This window comes from Littorina saxatilis, linkage group LG12 (assembly GCF_037325665.1).
Source record: "Littorina saxatilis isolate snail1 linkage group LG12, US_GU_Lsax_2.0, whole genome shotgun sequence".
NCBI lineage: Eukaryota > Metazoa > Mollusca > Gastropoda > Littorinimorpha > Littorinidae > Littorina > Littorina saxatilis.
In genome coordinates, this window is record NC_090256.1 from 76,085,732 (window position 1) to 76,098,599 (window position 12,868).

Here is a 12,868-nt window from a genome sequence, read left to right on the forward strand (position 1 = left end):
CCCCCCCCCCCCCCCCCCCCCCCCCCCCCCCCCCCCCCCCCCCCCCCCCCCCCCCCCCCCCCCCAAGCGGAATTTTAGAGAGTCCCAAGAGTCTGGGTGGTTGAAATCCGCGGCATAACTTAGTCATAACACTTTGTGACCACGCATCGTGTGATTTTAAGTGCTAGTGTCTTTATTTCATCGAAATATTATGGAACATTACCTAACTGAATAACACACACACACACACACACACACACGTGAGATTCCGCTTTCACCAGACTAAGCTGACGACTACAGTCTGAAAAGAGTCCCAACGATACGCACGATAACGTAGTGCGTCAAAGTCAAATGAGTCAGCTCTGAATGTAAATTACTACCAGCAAAACGTTGAAAGCTGGATCTGTGTCGTCTGCAATTATTGAATGGATGAATTCAAGGATAATTGCATCAAGTCAGATTTGATCGTGCGCTCCCAGATAATAATAGCCACTGGCGGTCTGTCTAGTTAAACAGAGCTAGAGGTAATGAGATAACCACCGCACAAACGATGCAATCAGTCACCCACGAGGGGACCACACAAAAAAAAATCGCCCTAAGGGTAATTATCTGTCAATGCAGTCTAGTACCGGTTGCAGTGTGGACATGCTCATTCTTTGCCGCATGAGCTTTGTATGGTTTCAGAATATATCTTTTTTTTAATTTTGTTTATATATTTTTGTTTGAAAGATACACATTGCTTGGGTTAGATAGAGACAAAGCGTGACTTTTGTCTTTTAAACCATAAAAATAGGTCGCGCTAAGTTTGTGTTCACTTAGCTGTACATATTTGTCTCTAAAGGAAGAATATGCCTTGAGGAAAAAAAACACAAAAAAAACGTTAAAAAAACTGTTGTATACGTGTGGTGATTGCTGTACGAGTAATCATTGCTCTCATCGTCATTTCGTGAAACACATTTTTTCTTTATTTCCAAGACCAACAATCCAATTCAGAAGTATATCTTATGATCATATGATGAAACCCAAGTCAACACTTTGACAAACCATTTCCTGTGTATTTGTTTGTGTTTGCTGAAAGCATGTTTGTTGATGGGTTCATTGCTGCCCTTTTCTAAGGCCTAAAAAAAAATAGGTGTGGTTACGGTAACCCGACCTACCCTATTTTTAGGGGCCGACCCTATAACTTTTTATTACATTTGTCAAAAAACAAAAAAAACAAAAACCGAGTGCAGAAAACGCAATGAAAGCGAAATCGCCCGAGTCGCACACTTATTTCCCTGTCAAGTAGGTTTAATTTGTACACATTAGAAAAAAAAAGTTACCAAAAAAAAAAGTGATTGCCTACCTTCCTACCCTATTTTTTGGGGCTATGTTACCGTAACCACACCTTTTTTTTTTTTTTGTCTAATAAACTGGTGACCGTTGTCCTACGCTCTGCTGCTTTTTACATTGAGTCCAGTTATGACTAAATGTTTCAACATTGTTTAGTTTTGACTTCAATTGTATGGAATTACAGATATATGACTAAAACTGAGTAATACAAGACAGGACACTTTGGGCTATTTGTTCACCTACCTCTCTCTCTCTCTCTCTCTCTCTCTCTCTCTCTCTCTCATCTCGACACTGCAATTTGCTGCGTTTTCCTTCTCTTAGCATCACATCGCAATAATATAATCCGTAGAAACAAACATCAATTTCAAACGCCTGTGGAAGAGAGCGACGGTGCCAGATGTGCGACACCGTGCAGCGTGATTGAAGTTCAAAGGGCAAAGATCACAAACAGTTCAAATGTAAATCTCAAATCTGTGACGGTTCTGGCGCCAAAGAAAAGGCCGACTGACACTGTCATTTTGCTGAAAGGAAATACGTGCACTAATTCAACGTCGTGTTTCGGTCGGACGATTTGACTGAGCTTGCTTACTGCCAATTATGTTTGGTGTTAGACTCTTACGTGAGGGGTCTGTCTGTCCATGCGTCAGAAAGAGAGAGAGAGAGAGAGAGAGAGTGTGTGTGTGTGTGTGTCTGAGGGGGTGGGTTGGGGGGGGGGGGGGGTGTACGCGCGCGTTTGATCCTGTGTTTGAAAATACAGTCTGTAAGAATGGAACGCAAGGCAAAAATGAGTTAATACTAACAGACCCATCTGGAAACATGTCAAGATCAACTTATTTTTCAGCTTTGTGGAACACAGTAATTAGCCACTAGGTGTGCCGAAAATGGCTCTCATTTCTGCGCATGTTGTGTACCGAGAGATCACTAGCAGTTCATCTGTATCGGTTTAATTGCTAGCATTAGTCACAGACACAGACCGAAGACATTGTTATCGCGTTAATTGCTGGGCCACAAATAGAACGCAGACATTAACACATACCAAGAAGTTGATAACAGGTCTATTTCCTCGCGGCTTCATGGCTTGGAATAGAAAATGAGTAATCCCTGTTTTCATTTTCGATGCCCATTGAGACTATGAAACAGTCCCAAAATATAACGGAAATTTGGGCTATCACCCGGTCAGAAAAAGAACTGATTGTGTGGTCACGTCAGACCCACACGGAGAAGATTATGCCTGTCAGTGTTTTTTGAGTGTGTGTCGAGGGGGGGGGGGGGGGGGTACACAGACAACGTTTTCAATACAAGAGCGGATGCCACATTGGCAATAATCTGAACCCGGTTTTTTGAGACAAGCCAGAGAAAATGAAATATAGACAAGAAGGGCAGGGTGGAGGAGGGGACGTGGAACGAGACAAGGGTATACGACCCAGAAAACAGGAGTCTGGGCGGGTCTGGGAGTACAAAAAGCAAAAAGAGAGCACAGAAAAGAAAAGAACAAACACTTCCAGCAGTACAATACTTTAGCTTCCAGGCTCCCTCTCAGCGCACCAGAGCAGCAAGGGAAAAAGGTCTCTTTCGTCACAAACCACACAACAAAAAGATGCCGAACTGCACGTGCTCTTCCGTGCGGCAATCGCTCACATCCATATCTTTTTGAAGAGCTGTAGTTGGAATTACTTCCAGGCTTGATCGTCATCAATGACTGGAACAGCTGCTTATTTCTTTGGCAGCATGTTCTAAGTCACTTCAAAACCTCCTGTGATCAGGATGAGGATGACCCGGGTGGACGGCGCAAGCGGTAAGTCCAGTGCGAGCAGTTACGTCTTTACTACTTTAGTGCAGATCTTTCATCTTCATCAACAATATCGTTATTTTAGAAATACAAATGTTTAGTTTTATCAAAATTGCGAGAAAAAATCCTCACGCATGTTAGAAAAAGGCCGCGTTATACTTATAGCATGGCATTACCATGAGACCTAAGTTTTAACAACATTACATGTCGAATTACACTTCTTCAGTTCTTGTACACATTTAGTAAATTAGATTAACTGTGTAACTGGAAATAACTTTTTTTTTTTTTAATTTATAGGGAAATTCGGAAAGCAAAAACAAGAAGAATTTTGTTGTGCGTTTTTAAAGTGAGGGAGTGATTCTTGTAAGTGCGTGGGTGGGGGAGGGGGGCCTCGCTTGACGTCACACAAACACAATATATATATATCTCAGACTGAGGCCACAGAAGTAAACCTACCAACGCTTCTGACGCAGTTTATTCTTTGTGGCATCTTTAATGTCACCCGGTGTTGTGTTTGCCACCCCAAAAGGTCGTGTCAAATGTGGCGGGTAGCTGAATGTGGAGGGGTGCATGCGTCATGCTACACAGCATCAGGGAAGGAAAACTTCGGGTGTGCAGGTGCATGTGTGTGCATCAGTTGAATTGTACACAAGCCTACCCTACCCACAGAAGTCTTTTCTATCCCTTTCTCGTTTTTCTCAAAACGTTTTTTTTTTTTTTTTCAGTTTGCATGCTTTCCTATATAAACCTCGAGTTTCGGTTAAATAGACGTGTAAATTATATATATTGTTGAAAACCCGCCGCTCTTCTCGTACCTTAGTTTACTTATAATTCTTATTTGATCGTCACAGTTTCTCTTCACCTGCCTTTTTTCAAGTACTTTGTCCCTTTTTTCCCACAACTTTCTCTAGGTCTAAGTACGTTAAAGTACGTTCCCCCTCCCCCGAACACCTTAATCCAGTGTTTTTCTCAGGCCTTGGTCTCCGGACATTCACTGATTCAGTGATGCATACTTGTTTTTTTTTTTTAGGCCTAAAAAAAAATAGGTGTGGTTAGGGTAACCCGACCTACCCTATTTTTTGGGGCCGACCCTATAACTTTTTATTACATTTGTCAAAAAATACCAAAAAAAACAAGTAAACGAGTGCAGAAAACGCAATGAAAGCGAAAGCGCCCGAGTCGCACACTTATTTCCCTGTCAAGTAGGTTTAATTTGCACACACTAGAAAAAAAAGTTTAAAAAAAAAAAAGTGATTGCCTACCTCCCTACCCTATTTTTTTTGGCTATGTTACCGTAACCACACCTATTTTTTTTTTTTTTGTGCCTTATGTGACGCACTGTTGTGATCCCTGGCCGGTAGATTTGACATATCAGGAGCTCTTCTGACCGACCCTTTTTTTTTAAAGGACCTATTCATATTTTCTGTCCAGGTCCAACTGACATATTGTCCTCTCAGGCTGCACTCTGAACTAGAAGTGTTCGAACATGAACACACTTTTTCAGTTTTTGTACCAAGTTGTCAACACTGTGTAAAATAGTATTATATAATTCAACTTGCAAAAGTAGAATTTAATTTGGGTAGTCACAAAAGCAAGAACCTATCTGCAGTCACAGGCATATCTGCAGTGATGAGGCTAGTATATTTTTTAAACCGGTAAGCAAATTTTTATAATCCAAACACTAAACAGTCCGAGAAAAAGCCTGGTAGTTCTAAAAATCAACCGGTGTCTTATGTCTGTCTGCTTGTCTTATCCTCTTACCTGTCTGTCACCCTGTCCAATCTTATGGGTGTAGGGGTGTCTTGTATTTTAGTGACTTTTGTAGGGTGGAACTTCAAAAAGAATCTATTATTTGTATTATTACTTAAGACTATACATTATAAATGATACCACCACCATCATTACCCTCCCCTCTCTCTCTCTCTCTCTCTCTCTCTCTCTCTCTCTCTCTCTCTCTCTCTCTCTCTCTCTCTCTCTCTCTCTCTCTCTCTTTTTATCAGTATTGTAATCTGCATGTTATGTTATGCTCTGGCCTTACTTGTAGGCGAACGGTATGTTATATGTCCGTCTGTCGGTTATGTCCTAATGTTGTATATATATATATGTCTTGCATACTTGCCACATATTTAATATACATGTTGAAGGATGAATGATGATGCATTGTAGACGGATGCATGTTAATGATTAAAAGCCCCACAATGATGTGCTTGGCAAATACAAAAAAAAAAAAAAAAATCAACCGGTAGGTCATACCGGCAGCCAATTTTGTTCCAGTATTTTGTCGTTTCAACTGGTAAAATACCGGTAATTGCCGGTTAACGCCAATACTGATCTGTGATCTGCATTGTAAAGTGTAACCTCCGTTTTAAAACCTTGCTGCCCAAGATTTTCTATTCAAAAGGTCTTAAAATCGACATGGGAATTGAAAAAAGTAAAAAAGGCTGAAAATGTGTAAGTTATATCAAAGTCGACGGCGCGATGCCCCTAGCCTCACCAGGGGGGTCCGGGGACATGCTCTCCAAAGAACCCAACTTGTGCAATTTGGTGTCATCTGAGCTCCGACTTTGCCATTAAATTCAGTTTTCAGAACCATTTTTGCCTCCCCCATTTATTTTTTCGGCGGACACTTTTGGTTTTTCGGCGGAACAAAAACAATTCGGCGGAAATTTGCCTTTTGGCGGACAATTCCCATGCCTGTAAAATATACCTCCATTTAAAGACGTCCTCTTTTATAAGACCTAGTTTTCTCACATTACCGGAACTTGTCAAAGTTAAAACAGAGGTGTTACTGCACTGCAAACTGTAGTCAAACAAGCAGAAGAGGTCCACTTTCCCAGCTTCATTTCAAAGGCCACTGTGGCATCAGTATTGGCAAAAAAAAAAAAAAGGTCTGTTTACGGTAACCCAACCGACCCTAGTTTTTAGGCCCGACCCTAATCTTTTTTTTTGGATCGTCTGAAAAAAACAAAAAAAACGCATCCAAAATAGAGCTGTTTGCGCTCAAACAGCAGACGACAGAAGGGAGGTAAGCTCAAAGTACTGTTTATAGTTATGTTGGGCAAAAACAGGGATTGATGAGAAGAAATGAACTGTGAAACATCATAGAGAGGGGAGAAAAAAAAAAAGAAAAAAAAAATGGAAAAAAAATGGGGGGAAAAAAAACCGACCTACCGACCCTATTTTTTCACCCTATGTTACCGTAAACAGACCTTTTTTTTTGTTGGCCTAATCAAGTTGTGGTTTCGACAGACGGGCTTGCCCATTCAGCCCACAGACATCTGTCTTGCACCACACCACCAGCTGTCCAGGGCAAAGACAGAAGGTGTGACACACACTGACCTCGCCAGCAAAACACACCAACAGGGACCGTTAGCACTTGCCTTACAAACAGTGGCACGTGTGCAACGTTTGCCCCATTCAAACTTGAGGTGTTGGGTAGCAAACTGATTGGCAATATAAACATTCCTCACATTTCGTACTGACAATTTGTCACATAGAAAAGAACAGCCATTCAGACGCAGGGGACCCTTCACTTAGAGATCTGAGAATGGGAAAAATGGGTTTGATAGTTTAAAAATAAAATTAAGAAACAAAATCAAGATTTGCATCTATAGATCTATGTCTTATCCCTGAAAGGAGGGAAAACAGAAGTTCAACATTAGACCCTGGGCTGGAAGTGCTTCACAAAGAATCATGCATGTACTTGATCAACTTTTCATACTATAATGAGTGCCATGACAAGTTTAACAAGAGGAATTCTGCCCAAAGGAAGATAAATAGATCTCTGTTCACTACATATTCATGTTAATTAAAAAAAAAATTTCTAAAAGTCCCTGGCACAATAACAAGTTGTGGTTAAGAATAAAGTAGCACCCCCCTCCCTCCTCCCCCCAAACAAATAGGGTAGGTAAGTAGGTAGGACAACAGTTTTTCATTGAGGGGGTGACTGCAGTGAAGATGATGGAGGTAACGTGTGTTGAGGGTTTCCCAAACAATCCAAAGTTTCTTTCCTGTCATACATTTGCTTATGTAGTTCCTTGTTTTTGTTTGCTTTTTGTTGTTGTTGTGTTGTGGTGTTGTTGTTTGTTTGGGGTTTTTAATTTTTTTTTTTTTGGGGGGGGGGGGAAGAGAGAGGGGTGGTGTTTTTTAAATATTAAACAAAACAAAAAGATTAATAATACATTATAAAAAATACAAATGATTTCAGAATAAATGGTGATAATGATTATCAGTGTTCTTTTCAAAGACAATCAGTTGTCAGGTTAGTCGAGTTGTAACATTCACCTTATTCAACTTATTGATAAGATTAACATGCATTTTATTAAAACTTTATGCTGGCCATAAGATGTCTCCATAATTATTTTGCTAAACAGTCACCGAGACAGTCAAACTGTCGAGGACAAGAGGATCACTAATAATGCAAGGGAGCTTACTGATCTTTACAACAGAACCGGGAACACCAAGAGTTATGTCCCTTACACTGTGACCAACACATACCGCGCCCTTGTTTTTGAGCAACCAGTTAAAAAAAAAAGTTCTTCCTTGTTACCATGCACGATGATATGGGAAAGAAATGAAAACAAAGACCCAGCAAACAGGTCAATACACATTTTGACCAAAGAAAAAACCCTGAAAATCTATGCATAACTATGCACTGGCAAAAAATCTTAGAGTGACAACTTAGACTTACCTTCTTTTGGAGTACCTTTCTGGCCAGCTTCTGTCCCTGTCTAGTGGACGTCTGCGGACTACTGTTCGACGTGTTCATCAAAGCAATGGACATGAGAGCGTTTCTTGCCGCTTTACGAGGCGGTGTGCTTCTCCTCACCCAAACCTCCTCCTCATCTGCTTTCATTCCCTCCTTCTTCCCAGTGCAGACTATGTTCTCTTGATTCATAAGACGCAGCAAGTCGAAATTAGAAACGGCCACTTTGTCCGGCAGAGAGTAGTCCTGTAGTCTGTCCAGTTTGTGCTGCAGAACTTTTGCGGAAACTTTTCGTCTCAGATCTGCCTTGAGCGTTCCGTGTAGCACTGCCATTGAGGCAGGAATCTCTCTCTTCATGACTGCTCTGCTCAGGGTTTGAGTATCTGACGACATCGTTGCTTCAGTGCTCAGTTTTGGCTTCCTCCTTCTCAGAGTTAGTGATTGCCTGAATGCCTTCATCCGTCCGAAGGAAAGCAGACCCTCTGGAGATTGTGATGCTGGATCCTGTTCACTGACTGGCATCATGGGCTCTTTGTCTTCTGCTTCCAGTTTTGGTGTCTGCAAAAGACTAAACTAATAAGAGTTTGTAGAGGCTTACACATTTGGTAATGGTATTTTTAATCATACAAACTACATACTTTGGAAAACATAGCCTGACCAAAAAGCATAACCCATTGAAAATGTGAAAGATGTTAAAAGGCACAGTAAGCCTTCCGTAAACCATCACAGATACTGTCAGGCTTATACACACAGTTCAAACACCCTTCCATTTGAACGCTCACCGAACAGGAACATCCTGACTGCTTTCCGTCGAGAGTGAGACATTTTCAAAGAATTTGTTTTCGTGGACCGTCTGATCTACAATCAGGCGCCTTGTTTTGGCGCTAGAACTAACTTTTAAAATCTGAATAATAAATTGACAGCTTGTAACACAAACATTCTTAAATCATAAAAGATTTCTTTTTTCATCAAGACAAGATCAGTACAATTCGATGTTTTGAAAGTTTAAAAAAAGATAGCCCGGAAGCAGGGTCACGAAAGGTCGTGTCTCAAAGCAGACGATTTTCCTGCTTAGCGCTCGCTTTTTTTTAAGCCAGCCGCCGCCGACAAGTTCGTGTGACTCGCAACCGTTTGTTGCGTTTTAAAATCAGAGGTACACAATAACGTGCTATTGCAGATACAGCCAGTCGCATTGAAATCACAAACTGACGACTAAATTGTGAAAAATAGGAAAATGGATCACACGGGTTCACGATGGCTCAGGGGTTAGATAAACCACGAAATCTGGTGTGTGGTTTACGCGAGCTAAATAGCAATTCAAACGATTAAATGCTATTGCAAGTGTGTTCCATAAGGTTGGAACTGCTTTTTTTCATTAGAAGATTTAAATCGTTTTGTAAACCATTTGAGACATACTGGGGCTTTAAATAAAAAGTTGATGAGCCTTTTGGTTAGGTTTAGATTGGAACAGGTTTTGAACAATGTCAACAAAAAACATACATGTTATACAATGTATGATAAATGTATAATTACGCTAATACGAAATTGGTTAAAGTTCCCACTATCTGTGAACTGTGTGTGACGAACAACACTGTAATTTTAAGTGAAGTTTCAATGCTCCTAGTACGACTCTCGCGGCGACACTGTCATTGGCACTATCATTTTCAAGAATGACGCTCGGCGTGGTTTCACCTGGTTTTGACCCAAACGTAGCATAGGATGCCGTTGAAAGACAAAGGTGTTCAGCTTTTGTCGATCTTTGGGAGTCCTAAGTTTTATTTCAGTGTCATAATTCAATGCGCTTCTTCAAAATGTTTCGAACTGAAACCAACAGCAGACGTTAAGACTTGAAATCAGTTGGAGTTGTCTCCCGTACTCCTAGCTTTAATGTGCTGCAGAAGGGTGTACCCAAACAGCTCATGTCACAAACGGTTCGGAATTCCCGAAAAAGCAATATCCGCACTGAACAACTTCAGTGCACCTGTACGCGAGAGTGCTCGGTCGCGTTTTGAAAATGTGTGTATCTCGAAAGGAAAAACGATAGGATATCTGACCGCCATGCGGCTATGTGAATCGAACATTTGAGCCTTTAATCGGTCTATGTCTGATGTCCGACGCCTAACGACACCCTTGGTATAGTCCAATGTTGAAATGAAGTTACCGGTCTGAAACATTTAGTCGTTTCTTCTGAGACAATCCTTGTCATCTACAGATTTACCCCAGTCTTCATCACGCAAATCCCCAACAGAAGTCAGACTTTCGAACATATACGTAGGCAAGCATTATACGTCATGACGTCATATGATTCCTAGCATGTTGATGTAATGCTAAACATCCGGTTATCTCGAGTCTTCTCCGTAAAACATGTCCGTGGGTTTTTCAATGTTCGGTGATTTCTGTGGCTTCATGCGCAAAGGGATATGCGCACTATAACCGTCGTCTGCAATCAACGACATGGACCATTCTGGTAGTTGTTGCTGACAAAAACATGATTTTAACACAGAATATAATGTCAGAATTATAAACGCTATTGTGTTTTCAGCATAGCAATCGGCTACGCTGAAAACACAATAGCTGTTAATATCATTTGATTTTGAAAGAAATGTACTGTAACTTGTTAGCAGTGTAAGTCGTAACTTATTTACATTTAACTAGGCAACATTACAAACTTTAAAATTGTTGCAAAATCAAACTAGTATTTAAAAAGTTTGCCCTTTTCAGCATTTCAACGACACTTTCAATAGTATCAGACTCAGACTGTGTCAGAGGCTAATAACTTCACAACAAAACTTTAGTCTTTAGTCTAAAACTAAAAGTAACTATAAAAGCAGTAAAACTAAAACTAAGTATCTTTCAGTTTCAATGTTAAAGCAGGGTTCACACTCACAGTCAACTGAGATGCACACGGTTCCAATTTATTTGTCAAGTGTAACCGTAAGCCCAAAGTGGTTTTTTCATTTCAAAATCACCGTTTATTTTTTTAATTGTAATTGTATTAAAAAAAAAAGTTATTTAAATTATCAACACATTCAAATCATCTTATTTTGTATACACTAAAAATTCAGCCATACATATTACAGTAATCTTGAACTTTAGCGTGTTAAATTCATAGCTCATAATTCAGAGGCATTTAAGTCTCCAAATTTGTAGAACCTGCACTTGTAATCATAACAAGTCATTTTAGATCCCTTTGAAGTTACGGAATGAACTCCGATAAACTGTACGAATGCATTTCGTTTACATGGGTCAAAGAAGGAATTATCCGAATGAGCGAACAAGGGAGACAACTCTTTCGTGTAAGTGATGTCCCATGGTTGACAACGTACGCCATTTTCGGTGCATTTTTGTCGATTGAACAACCAAATTAATTAATTATGCAAAAGTTTGGAGCTCAATCCGTCAATTAATTTCATGACAAATGTTCTTTGGCTTGCTTACATGGACTTGTATCAAAAATAAGTCAAGAATGTCACTGGATTCTGAGCTATGAATATCATTGAATTTAACACGCTAAAGTTCAAGATTACCCATATTATATATAATGATTATGAATATATGTAACTTTCAACCACTTTATAAATAATATAAGGTATATTCCAGTTTTGAAGGAAATATTGGATCAGTGGAAAGCTCTGTCCACGGGTTACTGAACCATGACCATTTGAGCAGAAGTAAACAAACCTTGCTTCCGATTTTCATCCGAACAGCAGGCATGCGTGACACTTGAAAACTTGTGTATTCCATTTCCACACCAAAAATAGAAGTGAGAAAAGCTACACTTAATCATAATTTCGGTATGAAACACTAGTTTGCTGAGATAGAAGCACACCTTAGGGGGGAGTCGGTGATGATGTACACAGCACGACCCTGAGTTCACGTTGTTTTGCCTCCCCATCCTTTATGTTCAACTTCACCTCTGGTAGAAAATGCTGTACATTCTTACCTTGCTTAATTGCCCTCCATGGATAGTCTGTTTTCTTTTCTGTCTGAATCCCGATGGAGAAGAAAAATCCATGTTTCCTGCACTACCGTCCAGCAGTTGAAGTTGACGTTGAACGTGCCGCTTCCGATCGGAAGTCATTTTGATTCCGATTCAAAAATGGTGGTTATAGGGCAGAAGAGTTACCTCCCCATCTTTGTCTTATTACCAAAATTCTGCAAGTCACGCACTATTTGGCTTATTTGGTCCACAACTTTGACAACCCATCCCCGTGTGATTAATTTTACTAATTTATTCGCTGGTATATCTTTTGCAAAAGTTGGATACCCTATTATATAAATTCAAGTTTGATAATGTTTGTTAATAAAATGAGACACTGTACTAAAGTCGGGCCATGCGCTGTGCTATGCTAACTTGTTTTTTCTGTGCCCAGACTGACTCCTAGTGTCTATTTAGGACATGACGTGATTATATGCTAAGATCGCCATGCGCCAAAACCGGGCCCGCTTTGAAGGAAATTTAATAACAAAGAAACCTTCTGCCGGTAGTGGGTTGCCGCGTTACGGACTGACGTAAAAACTCACCTGAATAGGCCTAGATCATCAAGTTGACAGCCTGGTAAGGCGGCAAGGCAAGTCAAAGCATTTTTTAAGGAAATCCCGCCCCATGGGGGCTACATGAATACCAAAATGACAAAAAGAAAAGAAAAAGATAAAACGCATACTGTTTCAACATACAAATAAGCTAAAGGCGAACGAGAAGAAGAACATACAATTAAATAAGCTTATTTCGGTGAAAAAATAAGTATTGCATAATTCCAAAACGGGTTGTGACTTTGTACATTTGTTTGATGAGCCTTTGGGTTGGGTTTAGATTGGAACAGGTTTTGAACAATGTCAACGAATAAGATACATTTAATATGATAAATGTATAATTACGCTAATACGAAATTGGTTAAATTGTCCACGTTCTGTGAACTGTGTGTGTGTGTGTGTGTGTGTGGCGTGCGGCGTGCATGTGTGTGTGTGTGTGTGTGTACATACGTATGTACGTACGTACGTGCGTGTTTGCCTGCGTGCGTGCGTGCGTGTGTGTGTTTGGCTGTGTGTTTGTGTGTGTGTGT

At 40.3% G+C, this 12,868-nt stretch overlaps 1 protein-coding gene across 1 annotated transcript in view; it reads right to left on the reverse strand.

Annotated features, from left to right (window-relative positions):
* Positions 1-11,890, reverse strand: part of LOC138982793 (rhotekin-like) — a 93,436-nt gene extending 81,546 nt beyond the window's left edge. The window contains exons 1-2 of the mRNA XM_070356138.1: positions 11,749-11,890; positions 7,791-8,363 (exon numbers count right to left, since the gene is read on the reverse strand). Of these exons, the coding sequence (XP_070212239.1) occupies positions 7,791-8,363; positions 11,749-11,886 (711 nt within the window). The 5' untranslated portion in view covers positions 11,887-11,890. The remainder of the gene's footprint in view (positions 1-7,790; positions 8,364-11,748) is intronic.
* Between the last annotated feature and the right edge of the window lie 978 nt (positions 11,891-12,868).